Below are 13,338 nucleotides of genomic sequence, written 5' to 3'. Positions count from 1 at the left end.
GCGGAGGACTTCTCCGCTGTCCGGGGCGATTTAAAAGCCCTCCCGGGAAGGCAGCCAGGGGGGACAAAGATTTTCGCCCCCCCGCCAGCCTTCAGAAGAGGACCTCTTCTGAAGGCTGGCGGGGGGCAAAAATCTTTGTCCCCCCTGCCTGCCTGCCTTTAAAAGCCCTCCCGGGAGAGCTTTTAAAGGCAGGCAGGCAGGCAGGCAGGCAGGCAGGCAGGCAGGGGGGACAAAGGTTTTCGCCCCCCGCCAGCCTTCAGAAGGCTGGGGGGGCGAAAGTCTTTGCTCCCGCCCCCACGGCAGCATTTTAAAATCGCCCCGGACAGCGGAGGACTTCTCCGCTGTCCGGGGCGATTTAAAGCCCTCCCAGGAAGGCAGCCAGGGGGGACAAAGATTTCCGCCCCCCGCCAGCCTTCAGAAGAGGTCCTGGACCTCTTCTGAAGGCTGGCGGGGGGCGAAAATCTTTGTCCCCCCTGCCTGCCTGCCTGCCTTTAAAAGCCCTCCGCCTGGCATCGGGGCATGGTCCCGATGGCGGGCAGCGGGGGAGGTGTTCCCGCCCACCCCCCGGCATCGGGGCATGGTCCCGATGGCGGGCGGCGGGGGGAAGCGTTCCCGCCCGCCCCCGGCATCGGGGCATGGTCCCGATGGCGGGCGGCGGGGGGAGGCGTTCCCGCCCGCCCCCCGGCATCGGGGCATGGTCCCGATGGCGGACGGCGGGGGGAGGCGTTCCCGCCCGCCCGCCGGCATCGTGGCATCGTTCCGAAGCCCGGCGGCGGCGGGGAGGTGTCCCCGCCCTGCCGCCAGGCTTCTGAGGAGGTCCGAGGACAGCGGGGAAGACGCGCTGCGCTTCCCCGCTGTCCCAGAGATTTCCCTATGGGCTGTCGTCTTGCGAAGCAAGCCCATAGGGAAATTCGTTTTGCGAACTGCCTCCAAAACGGAAAACCCTTTCATCTAGCGGGTTTTCCGTCTTGCGAGGCGTTCGTCTTGCGAGGTACCACTGTATTTTCTGTGTTTTTAGCTTGTTCTATTTTATCTGTGTAAGTCTCCTTGACTAGGGAAAAAGCAGGATATAAATATAATAATAATTGTAAAAATGGATCATTTAGTCAACTGTGCCTAAGGCTTAAAAAAGTCCACCAGCCTTAAAGCATTTTATCATGCTGGAAAAGGAGCCCAAATATCAGTGCTCCTAGTCAGAGTTGTTCAACAATGTGTACATTGCACTAGTTTTGCTTGAATTGCAGGTTTCAGAGAAAAGGATGGGAGAGAGAGGCCTGGATTATGATCAGTGGCATTTGGCAAGCAGTCATTTGCAGAGTTGGTTGTACTGTAATTTTAAGAGTGTATGGCCCCTGATCCAAATGAAGGAAAGTTAAAAGGCTTCCTTCTTGTGAGCACATTCAGAAGTAGGTGAGCAGCTCTGGAATACTGTGTAAAATTATTCAGCTCCCAGAGGTTGGTTTGTTTCAATTTGTCTTCTACATTTTCACCAAATGGTCTCAAAGCATTTATCAACAATAAGATAGCAATAAAAAAACAGAATAAAAACATATAAAAATATAATAAAATATCCAGAGCAAATCCTTTTGGTTGCCTTTGGAAATCCTTCCTTATTTCAAAATGTTAAGAGTCAGAGAAAAACATGAAGGGAAAGAGGGAATTGCTTTCTCAGGGTGGATTATTGTTTCCTAAAACAGTTTGTTTCAAAGTGAAATGGCTGCCCTTCTGTGATTAGTGATTCTCAGGGCACTGAGGCATTTTACAACTTTGATTTTAAGTGGATGAGAACTTCAGATAGATAAACTAGAGGCAGTTTGTTCATTATAATTTTATCTTGTTGGGCACTTGCTCCCTGCACTGCTCTGAAATGAAATATTGGCAGAGAAGTAGTGCTGAAAGCTATTTACTCTACATGCTGTTGGGTTTGCACTAATTAAAAATCTGACTTTTAGAACCATAGCAAAAATCTGCTCCATTCTCTGTAGATTTCTTAATTGTACAAGAAAATGCAGTTACCACTGATCCCTGAAGCAATGTGAAAAGGAATTTAACTAGCCTGGGATGGCCTGGAATCCTGGGTATCATATAATTTTTTGTACTGCCATTGTACCCTGATTTAATGATCTACTGGTATTTATTGTGGCTTAATCTTTCCTCTGCTCATGGAATACCCCCCCCAATACCTTTCATTTTCTTTCTCTCATTGAATCAGTACATTCCAGTCCAGTTAGGAATACTGTAGTATTCAGATATCACACTGTATAAACATGGAATTTTGTAGTGAGCATGGAATATGGTGCCCTAAAAATCTCTCTGTTTGAAAAATATATAGCTTTTATGGATACACAAATAAGCATGTTAATATCTGAACAAGTTCTGGTGGAACCATAGAAGCTGGGTGGTGTGGAATGGGGAGAATAGGATTTCTACTGAGCAGTTGGTAAAAGTTTCAGTGCCTTGCATAGTTCCTCTTTTTCCTGTTCAGAAGTAAAAATAATTATGTAAAAAGAGGTAATTGTATGATTCTATACATGTCTCAAAGTGCTTCTGTTCCTGATACAGAATTTGTGTTACATTGCTGCTACATTTTGTGTGTGTGTGCACACACACACACGCGCACACACATTTGTGTATTCAGGTGCCTTATTAAAACAATCATGATTCAACACAGAATATAAGTGAAACTTAATGCACTGGTGCTAGTCATAACATCACCCATTTATTTCTGTGACTGTACTGCAGAGTCTTACCCACTGCTGGTCTATAATGAAAGAGCCAATGCTGGGGTTTTTTGTTTTTTGTTTAAAGGTCTGGCCTTCTCTAGAATGCTTTATTCGTCTTATTATTCCCTAGAGAACTTGAGGGGAGTGAAATGGAGAGGAGGAATAAGTAAAAAAAAGTTTTGCTGAATCAACAGTCACTTGTTTCAAGATTCTTGGAGCTTCTTGAGCAAAAATCAAATAGACCAGTGCCATTATATATATGTACACACACACACACACACACACACACACACACACACATGGGCCGGATTCAACTAAGTTGTTGCACTAGTTGAAGTCAGCACGACGAGTCCCGCTAGTGCAGTGGGACTTCCTCCCCTCTGCTTCCCCCAAGGGATATCTGACTGGGACATTTTGTTTCAGAATGACTAGATAATCTGTATAAGCACTGCCAACCTGCTACAAGTTTTGTTACATTTAAAACACACACCCACACCCCTCAGCAGTTTGTTCTAATTTACTTTACTTTTCTTTTAAAACTGTGTAGATGTTCCGCAGAGTTTATAAAGGGATTCCCCTCCAGGTGCGAGGCCAAGTCTGGTCACTCCTGCTGGATATTGAAAACATTAAGATGGAGAATGAAGGAAAGTATGAGGTAAGTCATATTTGGTTTCATACAACACAGAAGTTCATGGTATGGTGGGACACTAACTAGCCAACCGCTCAACTGCTCCCCCCCCCTTTCAGTTCAGTAAGTTTTTCAGCTTTTTTCTTCTTCATATTTTAGCACTTTAACTTACTTTAATTCAAAAGTGAAGGAAGGCATTTGACTGTCAGAAATATGGTGTGCACAATGTTCAATGCTTCCCTTCTCTGTTTTAAAAAAGATAGAGAGTAAGTGAGCTCTCCCGTGCATAATTGTACAATAGGAGAATGCATACCCTCCAATAAATGAATGAATGAGAGAAAAAATGTTTTTAAAAAATGCTTATCAAATGCTAAATTGTCCTAATTAGTTATGTGACCAAAGTTATCCAGTTGATGACCATGATACTTCTGCAATCATATTCCACACAGCAATGAATCACTCCCAGGAAGAAGAATATCATTTTCCCAAACACAAGACTTTGCGAACCCTAATGCTGAAAACCTGTCATATCCCCAATACAAAAGCACAGTCTTGAGGAACACGCAGACTGTATGCGATAAATGAAAAATATGGGTGTGAAAACCTAAGATTTTAAAAGATATCTGTACTTCTGTGAAACAAAGTATATTTGACTGCTAAAACACTATTCAATACATATTCCTGGGTCCAGAGATATCTTGCAGGAACAGAAATTTCCTTGTGCAAGGCAGCCCCACCAAATTATCTTAGTTTTCCTCTATCTTCTTGTAGGCTCTTGAATCGCATTGTGTGCCATTCCAGGGGCTCATTGACTCTCTGGAACAGTTTGAGGGCAGGCAAGGGATAGTAGGAGAGGAACCAGGAAAGCTCTACTGCATGAGCAGAGTTTTGTTTATCTCAGGATTCTATCCATTGATTTCTAGGCTGCTCTTCCTTTTAATAAAATCAGCATAATCTGCATCAATGACCAATATATTGGGAACTGTGTGCTACATAATATGGAACTTGTGAAGAGAGACAGAATAATCAGACTAAACACCAACCTTCATTTTATATGTTACTTTTACTTACCGGTATCTATCATGTTTTTTTCTGGAGATTTCTCCCATATGTTATTTATGATTTTTAGCCTTTTTTATATACAAAAAATAAATTAAGTACCGTAGGTATCATTTAAACAAAAATGTATATAACAGTATTTGCTTTAGCAATATCTCCCTACCTCAGTTTAATCCCAATTTTAGGGATTTTTTCCTTGGTAGCAAGCACCTGATCAACAATGATTTGTCACTGACACCCCTGGAAGAATTCCATTTCTAAAAGCAGGCTTGTCACAGATGCAAGAGATTTATTGTCTTCTGAAAACTTTTGAGCTGTCCTGTTTTCTCCAAGGTTCTTTCCACAGCCAGTCTTGTGTCTCATAATATAAAAGCCACAAAGGTGCTTCTTTTGAAAGCAGAGGCACCTTTTATACAGCCAGTTCTGTACTGCAAATGAGAGTGGTGTTTATTAAGAAAAGCAAAAGCATTTTGAAGGGGGGATTCAAACGGCCCTGTCATTTCCCAAATTATATGCATATGCCACAGTTAGTATGGGCCAAAACTTCAGAGACAACATGTGATTGCCACACGCTCTCTGAAGCCAGAGTGGAGTTAACAACAGTGTCCACAAATAATTCTCTGTAGAACTCTCATCCTCTTTTCCTGGAGTCCTCAGAAATGTTTGATGTACAATGTTTAATAATTCAGACAGTTTCTTTCCTCAGAACATAGGAAGGAGGAGGACGCTTTGTCTGTGAGAATCTGTCAGTTTCTTATTTTGTTGAGCCATTGAGTTCCATAAACAATGTTTTGTCAGCCTATCCATGGAACTTGGAAGTACGGACATAAGACTCCAGTTGGTTACAAAAGAGCGTAACAAAATCAGTTCTTTCAAAACATCCAGATAGTTGCAGAGTATAAAGTAATCACATGCTGCCTATGAACACATGACTGGCGTGTCACCGATCCCAACATTTCCCAGTAACTACTTCCACTAACTAAAACAGCTGTACTTCTGAGGCATGGTTATCAAGAGAATTATCTCAACTATTGCCTTTGCATCCTGTTCAGGGGATGTTCCCACCTAGCCATGTCACACAGCAAGTGATTAGAATAAACAAAAGTCACAAGCAGTTTAACTAAGCTCCTGAGGGGTCTGCAATAAACAAGAGACTCACTGTATAATAGGCTTTTCATGAACGTAAATCCAGGAAATCGGCTCTTCATAATCCTCCTCATCCTTCGTGCCACCTGAGGCCAGAAATTAGCTCTTTGTGATCTCAAAGAAAGTCGGAGCCAGATTTTCATAAGGGAATGTGAAAGGATTGATTTCCAATAAAATCTATGGGCCTTTGTCGTCCAAACTATTTTAAGCATCTTGCTACTAGAAACAAAGATTCATGCTTGCTTTGGCTACAGCTTCATATCCAAATCCAGCACGCCTTCATCTATGCAAAATACATTCTGTATGCCCCTCTAGATTGGAGTTTATGTGTCTGACCAAAGTGTGTGCGCACACTCTTCCTTCTCTGTCAGCAATCCATTTTGCCAATTCAGGACTCTTTCCTTCAGTTTGATTTTTCACCAAGGGCATCTGTGTGTTGCTTCCATCAATGAAAGTGTAATGCATTATCCATGTGCTTCTTTGAGGGCAGACACAGAAGGTTATGTTGAAAAGCAGGAGTGTCTGGCATGCAAGTAGACCGGCTTATATAGAATATGATGAACTTCCCAGCATGTTCCCTTGAGTAAAAATAATAACATAAGCGACCTGCAGTTTGAAAAAGACTCTGGGAAGATTGGGAAGATTAATGGGGTGGGACTTTTGTGGGATATGGCAAAAAGTTACATCAAGACAGTTAGCCTAAGAGATAACTGTAAAGTATTTCAGAATGTTTGTCTGCTTTTGAATATTGTCATAGCTTGATAGCCCCAGATAACTGAACAACAGAAAAGCCTCTTTTGAGTTATTTGGTTAGTTAGTTGTTATTACACTTATATCCCACATTTCCTCCAAAGAGGTCAAGGTTCTCCCCTTTCCCATTTTATCCTCACAAACACCTTGTGAGGTTGGTTTGGTTGAGAGATAGTGATGGGCCCAAAATCACCAAGTTAACTTAATAGTTGAGTGGAGATTTTAACCCTGTTCCTAGTCAAACTCTCTAATCCGGCATTCAGGGTTCGGATCTGGCTCTCAGAGCATTTTTTTCTAACTCTCCCAAGACCCCACAAGATATTATTGGTGGCATTAGGGGAAAAAGCGGGGAAATAAAGTAGACACACTAGAGCCCCAGCACCCTAGTAAGGATGCAAATTGCTTCCTCCCTGGCCAAACATTTGCTGAGAGCCAAGGGGATGATTAACGCCCCCCTTCAACTGATCTGCACAGATTGGCTGTGTGCTATTTATGGGTTCACTCTCATGTATGTGAGAGTGTGGGCTGGCTACACCTACAACTGGTATAGAAACCCCAGAGGGTTACCCAAGGGTGAATATGGTCCTCTGGCCAAAAAAGTTAGCCATACCCGCTCTAACAGTTAGTTAAACCACATACATAAGTAGATTTTCCTTACCAGTAACACCTCTTATTTGACTGCTGTATTATTCCAAATTATGTGCATCAACTTCAGTTAGTGTTTTCTGTTGTCTATGTTGTTAAGCCATCCAAAAGCAGAGATTCCGATACCTCTAGATACTTCAAAATATTTTCTTAATGCTTTAACCCATCTTCCTTCATGCAGAAAATGAAAGAACAAGCCAAGAGTTTCTCATCAGAAATCAAGCAGATAGACCTTGATGTCAATCGCACCTTTCGAAACCACATCATGTTCCGGGATCGCTATGGAGTAAAGTGAGTTTCTCATGGATCTTCCCTCCTATTTTAAATATATATTATCTGTGATCCTTTGTCCAGCTGCTTCATGTGCTTAATGAAAGCTTCTAATTCCTGGAAAATGTCAAGGAAGAGTGTAAAACATAATGAACAGAGATCATGTAAGTCTCCAGGGAGATGATTATGTAAGAGTAATTAAGAAAAAATAGAGTGCATTTTGATTCCAAGAAAATTTAAGCAAAGGAAAGAAATGGTAGCAAATAAATATTGCCCCATGAAGGACTATTGAAGAACCAGACATCACCCCATTGCTTTCAGAGGGAGGGAGGCACACCTTTTCTCATTCCAAATCTATTCTCCAATCCTCCCTCTTCCTAAACATGCTTAGGATGTTAAGTTCCAACCTTCAGTGGATAAGGTGGAAGGCAAGAACTGGCAGGCTACAGAATCATCTTGATGTTGTTTAGAGATAATGTTTGACAAGAGGACAGAGTCTCCCTCTTGCTAGTGCACCCTTGAGAATATTGCAACCTGTTTGTGTGCTCACTGGATTCCACAACCCATTTATTTATTAATTAAATTTATCTACTGCCCTTCATCCGAAGATCACAGGACACTTCACAGTATAAAAGCACAAGAATACACACCATAGTAACAAACAAAAACAATACCCCCCCCAGTTTAAAGGGCCATATATTGTTTAATTAGCCAAAGTCCTGGGAGAAGAGGAATGATTTTGCCTGTTGAAGTTGCCAGGCAAGCTTCCTTTGGGAGAGCATTCTCCATATGGGGAGACACACTGCACATGTTACCATTGTGCAGTGTGCCAGTGCTACTGCTTAGTTTCTCATACGGTTACAATATCCTTCTTCTAAAGCACTACAAATAATGAGCACCTTAACTGGTAAAAAAATTAAAATAAAATACCCAAAAAGGGCAGATCCCACTCTTTGTTGTTTTTACTCATCCTTTTTTTTTCTTTTTTCTTTAATAGGCAACAAGCCTTGTTTCATGTCCTGTCAGCCTACTCAGTTTACAACACGGTAAGCTGTTAAGAGATTCAGCAGGAAACTGAAAAGTGTTATATGGCAATAATGTTTTGTTTAGCTTAGAATAAGAATTTAGTTTCTGTGCTGGCAAAACATACTGCTCTTGTACAATAAATGAATGTACAGAAAGTATTGAGTGGCATAGAAAAATGATGGGAAAGTGCAATGAAAATTGTGGGAGAACAGCAGGGTCAGATGATGTCACATAACCTCCACACAAACAAATCAGGATGAATGCTCAATAAACAGTGGCAATGTATAACCTCCACACAAATTTGGCAGAAGCAAATGGGGAGGAATGCAAAATGAGGTTATCTTGAAGAGCCCAGGGTAATTAAATACAGAAAAAGTACTTGATTCAATGTATATCGTTTTCTTGGATGGTATATTTATAAAATTGCATTCATATCTTTAGCTCCAGGTGCTGCTAGAAACATTCATGATGCTGGAAGCAAAAACCAAAACAATTAATGGGGGGGGGGGGTTGTTCATGAAACTGGAAATTCTACAGATTTCAACCATGCTGTGATAGCTCTGTTTTTGATACAAAGAAAGACACAGCCGCATATTTGGGCCTTGCTATCATCATATTTTCTGAGTAGCTTTTCTGTGACTCTGACCTACTATTTGAATGGAAGATATTGGTCAATTCTCTTTGTGACTTCTTTTACTGCATTCAGTGGCTGCTTCACAGCTGAAGACTCCAATTTGTTACAGTCAGTTAAGTCACTTCCAGCCACAGGGCAGAGAAGAGAGAATATGCTTAAATTAGCTACAGAATTTACTGTTTCCATGAGCATGGGGAGACTCATCCCCACCCCCTTTAACAGAAGATGCTTATCCTATTCTTTGAATTGGCTATCCAGCAAGAATTTAAAGTGGCATGTGTGCAGTGTTTCTGTTTCATGCAGTGCTGCCTATAATGGTTGTGATATCTGAATTCACTTATTGCAAAAGTAAGGAATTACTTTTATTACTCTGCAAATGCCAAGGCAGATAAAAGTCCATCATTATTATGCCTATATTGCAGGGAGCAGGACTGTAATAGAGAAAGAGTGAATTACACCAGCCAAGTGTTACATGCATTTTGCTGGGTAGAGGTATAGTGCATGGCAGCCTTGAAACTTAGTTCATTGTGGCATATTGGGGATTTTATTGGAGGGGGCAGAGGGGTGCTGTGAAGCTGACTTGAACACCAGTGCAATTGATTAAGGGCTGGAGTGAGTAAAGTGAGCCAGGGAAAGAACGGAGAATTTCAGTGGTAAATGGGGATGTTTTTGGATGCCTGGTCTGCACATAGGCAGATGGCAGGTCTACCCACTGAGAAACAATGAGAGGGGTAGATCTAACATGCAAGCTTCTCAGAGACCAGGTCTACTCAGTCCTCTGCTGCCCAGTCACCAGATCTGCCAGAAGGGCCTGCTGCCCCAGAAAAATTCCTGCAGACACCCATGTCCAAGGATCACCAGTCACCCCCTTGCCTGAATAGTTTGAATAAAACTTGTGTCCCATTCAATGTACTTATGGGAAAGTTGCCTTTTGTTTTTGTGTGTGATGTCTACTCTCCTGTAAAGCCGATCTTGTGTAATGTGTGTCTGCATCTTTGGATCTTTCAGGAAGTGAGCTACTGCCAAGGAATGAGTCAGATTGCAGCTATCCTGCTGATGTACTTAAACGAAGAGGATGCCTTTTGGGCACTGGCACAGCTACTTACCAATCAGAGGCACGCAATGCATGGTAAGGTTCAGCTGAAAACACCCTGCCACCTTTGCAATATTTTGGTTTTTTATTTCCTTGATTATAAATATTGTACCATCCTTCAGTCATATTCCCAGGGCACTTTATAGCAGGTTCTGATTTGCTGGACTTGGGAATTAGGCTGTCATCACTTTCTTTTTTTCTCACACCTCTCTCATTACCAATATATGCATTTACTACTGGTGTGCAGAGAGGTCTCTTAATGGAACGAGGGTAGGCCCTTGTACTTGGATGAATGTTTTGTAACTTTGAAATATTGTGATACCTAGGTACCTACAGGACTCTGCTTTAAATATGTAGCAAAATACAAATCTTAACTGCAACTGTTCAAACACATCCAGAAAATGTTGGTCTGTTTGAAACTTGGCCACATTTAAGCTCCTTTATCATGCTGAAGCTTTGGGAAGGAGCAGAGAAGAATAATCTCTGTGCAGACTGTATTTTATTGAAAAAGGGAGGGTAGTTTGTATAATCCTGTAAGTAACAGGAGATTAAAGTTTGAGAGGTCGCTTTGACCAGCGCCTTGATCCCTTTGCGTATGTCTTGGCTTGTAAAGAGGACCAAAAAAGTCCTCTGGCTCTCCTTAAAAAACAACTTAGGTTTAAAGGAATCGGCTGCATTTTAGTGATATTAGAAGTTTGTGGTGCCATGTTGCATTCTACTGTTGTAACTAGCAGTAATCCTATCAGGGATGAACAAGGCCTGGCCCAAAGAAACTCAAATCATAGTCTTATGAGCAGTCTTGGCTAAGTACAAGGTATTTTTGGAGAATAAAAATTACTCAACCTTTTGGATGTTCTGGTCTGCCACAGCATCCATGGGCAGAGTTCCAGATCTTGTCCAAATATGAAACTGTAAAACTCTGTTTTATGGACCAAACACTAGAGTTTTATATACACATATGACATTCACCTTGCTTGGAACTGCTGGTATTTGGGCATTTTAGGAAAGGTCCCCATCATTGCACCCAGATCAGATGTTGTGCTGCTCTTTTTCTTTCTAATTCCTTCTGACTCTGTGCGTTTCCTCTCTTTTTCCTTCCAAGGATTTTTCATTCCTGGATTCCCAAAGCTACAGAGATTCCAAGCCCATCATGAGGCAATCTTAAGCAAACTCTTTCCAAAGCTGAAGAAGCACATGGTAAAAATTTCTGTGGTTAAGTGAAAATTTGCTGTGTGTGTGTGTGTGTGTGTGTGTGTGTGGTTATTTGTATACCCTACTCTTTCTCCTAATGGAGCCCAGGGTAACAATCATCTAAATATAGAACTATCGAAGTATCATCTTTTGTTCACATATTCACAAGCACATTTTTCATCATGCACTACTTCCTTTTTAAACCTTTATTGCTCCTGTTAATGGAGAATGTGTCATTTATCTCAATAATTTATTCTGCAATTATGGCTGAACAGAATGAGGAACTTTTAAAAATCTGGATAATTTAGGAAAGCTAGAAGCAGGCAGCACTTTCAAGGTAAAATGAGAGAGTAATTCAGCCACTGACAGGACCTGGCTATCAAATTCAAACATAACTACAGTACATGGTTATTGTGCCATTTAACATTTGAGGGAAAATACAGGAATATTTCAAGAATGCCAGTTTTCAGAGTTAAAAGAAATATTGTTTGCAACCCTCTAACTTGTCTGCTCAGTGAACATTTTCCTCATTTGTACTCTCCCTTAGGACAAGGAGCAGATGTCTACAGGGATTTATACAACGAAGTGGTTCCTTCAGTGCTTCATTGACCGGGTATGGGTCTTGAGGAATGAGGTGTTCAATGTGCTTATGACTTCAGTGTCCTTTTTCCTTGCACCATATAATTTGTGCCTGATCAAAATTAATATCGTATTCTGCTTGTATTTGCATTAATTAGGATAATGATCTAAATTAAGACGGGACTGGTAAGTGAAAAGTCCTGCTATACATAGGATTGTCAGTTGGACTAATTTGCTCTTTAACGTTAAAGTGCCCAAATGGGAATCAAATCTGTCTGAATTTACTTGCTGGAAAGATAATTAATACCAAAGTACAAATAGACTTGACTCTGGCTTGAAGATGTGTATTGATTTGATAAAGGACATTTTGCTACTGTGGCTGTGCATTGTGGTTTATGTGCAAATGCATAACATCTAAATTTTCTAATATTGTAAACAGACCCCATTTACTTTAACTCTGCGGCTATGGGATATCTACATTCTGGAAGGAGAGAGGGTTCTGACAGCCATGGCCTACACTATCCTCAAGTTGCATAAAAGTAAGTTGTTTCTCTCAACTGTTCAGTCTGAATGGTGCTAAGAACCTGGGAATGTAACTTTATAAAAAGAGAGCCAATTTTTATGGGCAAGAATCCTGCAGGTTCCCAAAATATTTTGTGTTCCTTTCATTGGCTCAAATATAAAAATGGCAATTCTTGGACTTCATATTGCATTTGTTCATGTTTAAATGGTTAGCCTCTTTACTAAATGGGTATTGTGATAAGTTGCTCATCTGCATCACAGGCTCCGTTAGCGTGCACTTGTACACCAACTCTTGAAGTGCCATTTCGTGATGCATCTTCTAGGCCTTCCTTGAAGCCACAGTGAAAGCAAGTAGGAAAACTAATGACCTAATTCAACTCTTTCTGAGCCTGCAGGAAAGCTCTTCATTTCACCATCCAGTGACTCAAGCTGGATCTGTTAACCAAATATTTACCAACACGGAGCTGAATGCATTGTAGGTCAGATGAACTCAAAACAAGCCGAAACCACAATTCTTTTCTTACATATGTTCCAGAAAATCTTATATACTGTTACAGAACTTACTTTATAAGGGGTAGTACTGGCTTGTTTGGCTGCTCTGCTGCATATTAATCCAACTATTAGGGCATTTACCGAGTGCCAAGTGTACCTGGAAATCACTTATATTACTCCCATGTAGTGATTTTCTCTGTAAGCCACCAAATGGAGATATAGAAACTATACAGCTAGCTAGATGTGCAGCAGTCCAATGGGAAGTCTTAGTGTTCTCTTCTCCCATCCATTCTTATGCCACTGCGGATATTTAATCATTTGTTGTTTTGGGGAGGAACTCATCTGATTGATGCAGTGAGCCATTGAAAACAAGTGGCTGATCACAGAGGCATTTACATATGTGGACACACAGCTTGCTGAGCCCCACCATTGCACTGATGTGAACAGAGAGGTTTCAGATTACAGTACTTAACCATTTTTATTTTTAAAAAACTTGTCTATCTGATTTGTTCAACAAAATTTTGCTTTTGCATGTAGGTTGTCTTGTATATAACAGGGGAGCACTGCCAACCCTATGAGG

At 41.3% G+C, this 13,338-nt stretch overlaps 1 protein-coding gene across 4 annotated transcripts in view; it reads left to right on the top strand.

Annotated features, from left to right (window-relative positions):
- LOC114599869 (uncharacterized) overlaps nt 1-13,338 on the top strand; it is an 89,799-nt gene that overhangs the window by 71,227 nt on the left and 5,234 nt on the right. For all 4 annotated transcript variants that reach the window (XM_028735673.2, XM_028735664.2, XM_028735682.2 and 1 more), the window contains exons 7-13: nt 3,271-3,378; nt 7,133-7,242; nt 8,219-8,267; nt 9,890-10,010; nt 11,077-11,171; nt 11,713-11,778; nt 12,184-12,283. In XM_028735673.2, coding sequence (XP_028591506.2) covers nt 3,271-3,378; nt 7,133-7,242; nt 8,219-8,267; nt 9,890-10,010; nt 11,077-11,171; nt 11,713-11,778; nt 12,184-12,283 — 649 coding nt within the window. The remainder of the gene's footprint in view (nt 1-3,270; nt 3,379-7,132; nt 7,243-8,218; nt 8,268-9,889; nt 10,011-11,076; nt 11,172-11,712; nt 11,779-12,183; nt 12,284-13,338) is intronic.

Source organism: Podarcis muralis, chromosome 1 (genome assembly GCF_964188315.1).
Source record: "Podarcis muralis chromosome 1, rPodMur119.hap1.1, whole genome shotgun sequence".
Taxonomy (NCBI): domain Eukaryota; kingdom Metazoa; phylum Chordata; class Lepidosauria; order Squamata; family Lacertidae; genus Podarcis; species Podarcis muralis.
Note: the sequence above shows the minus strand (reverse complement) of the source record. Positions and strands in the feature narration are given on the sequence as shown.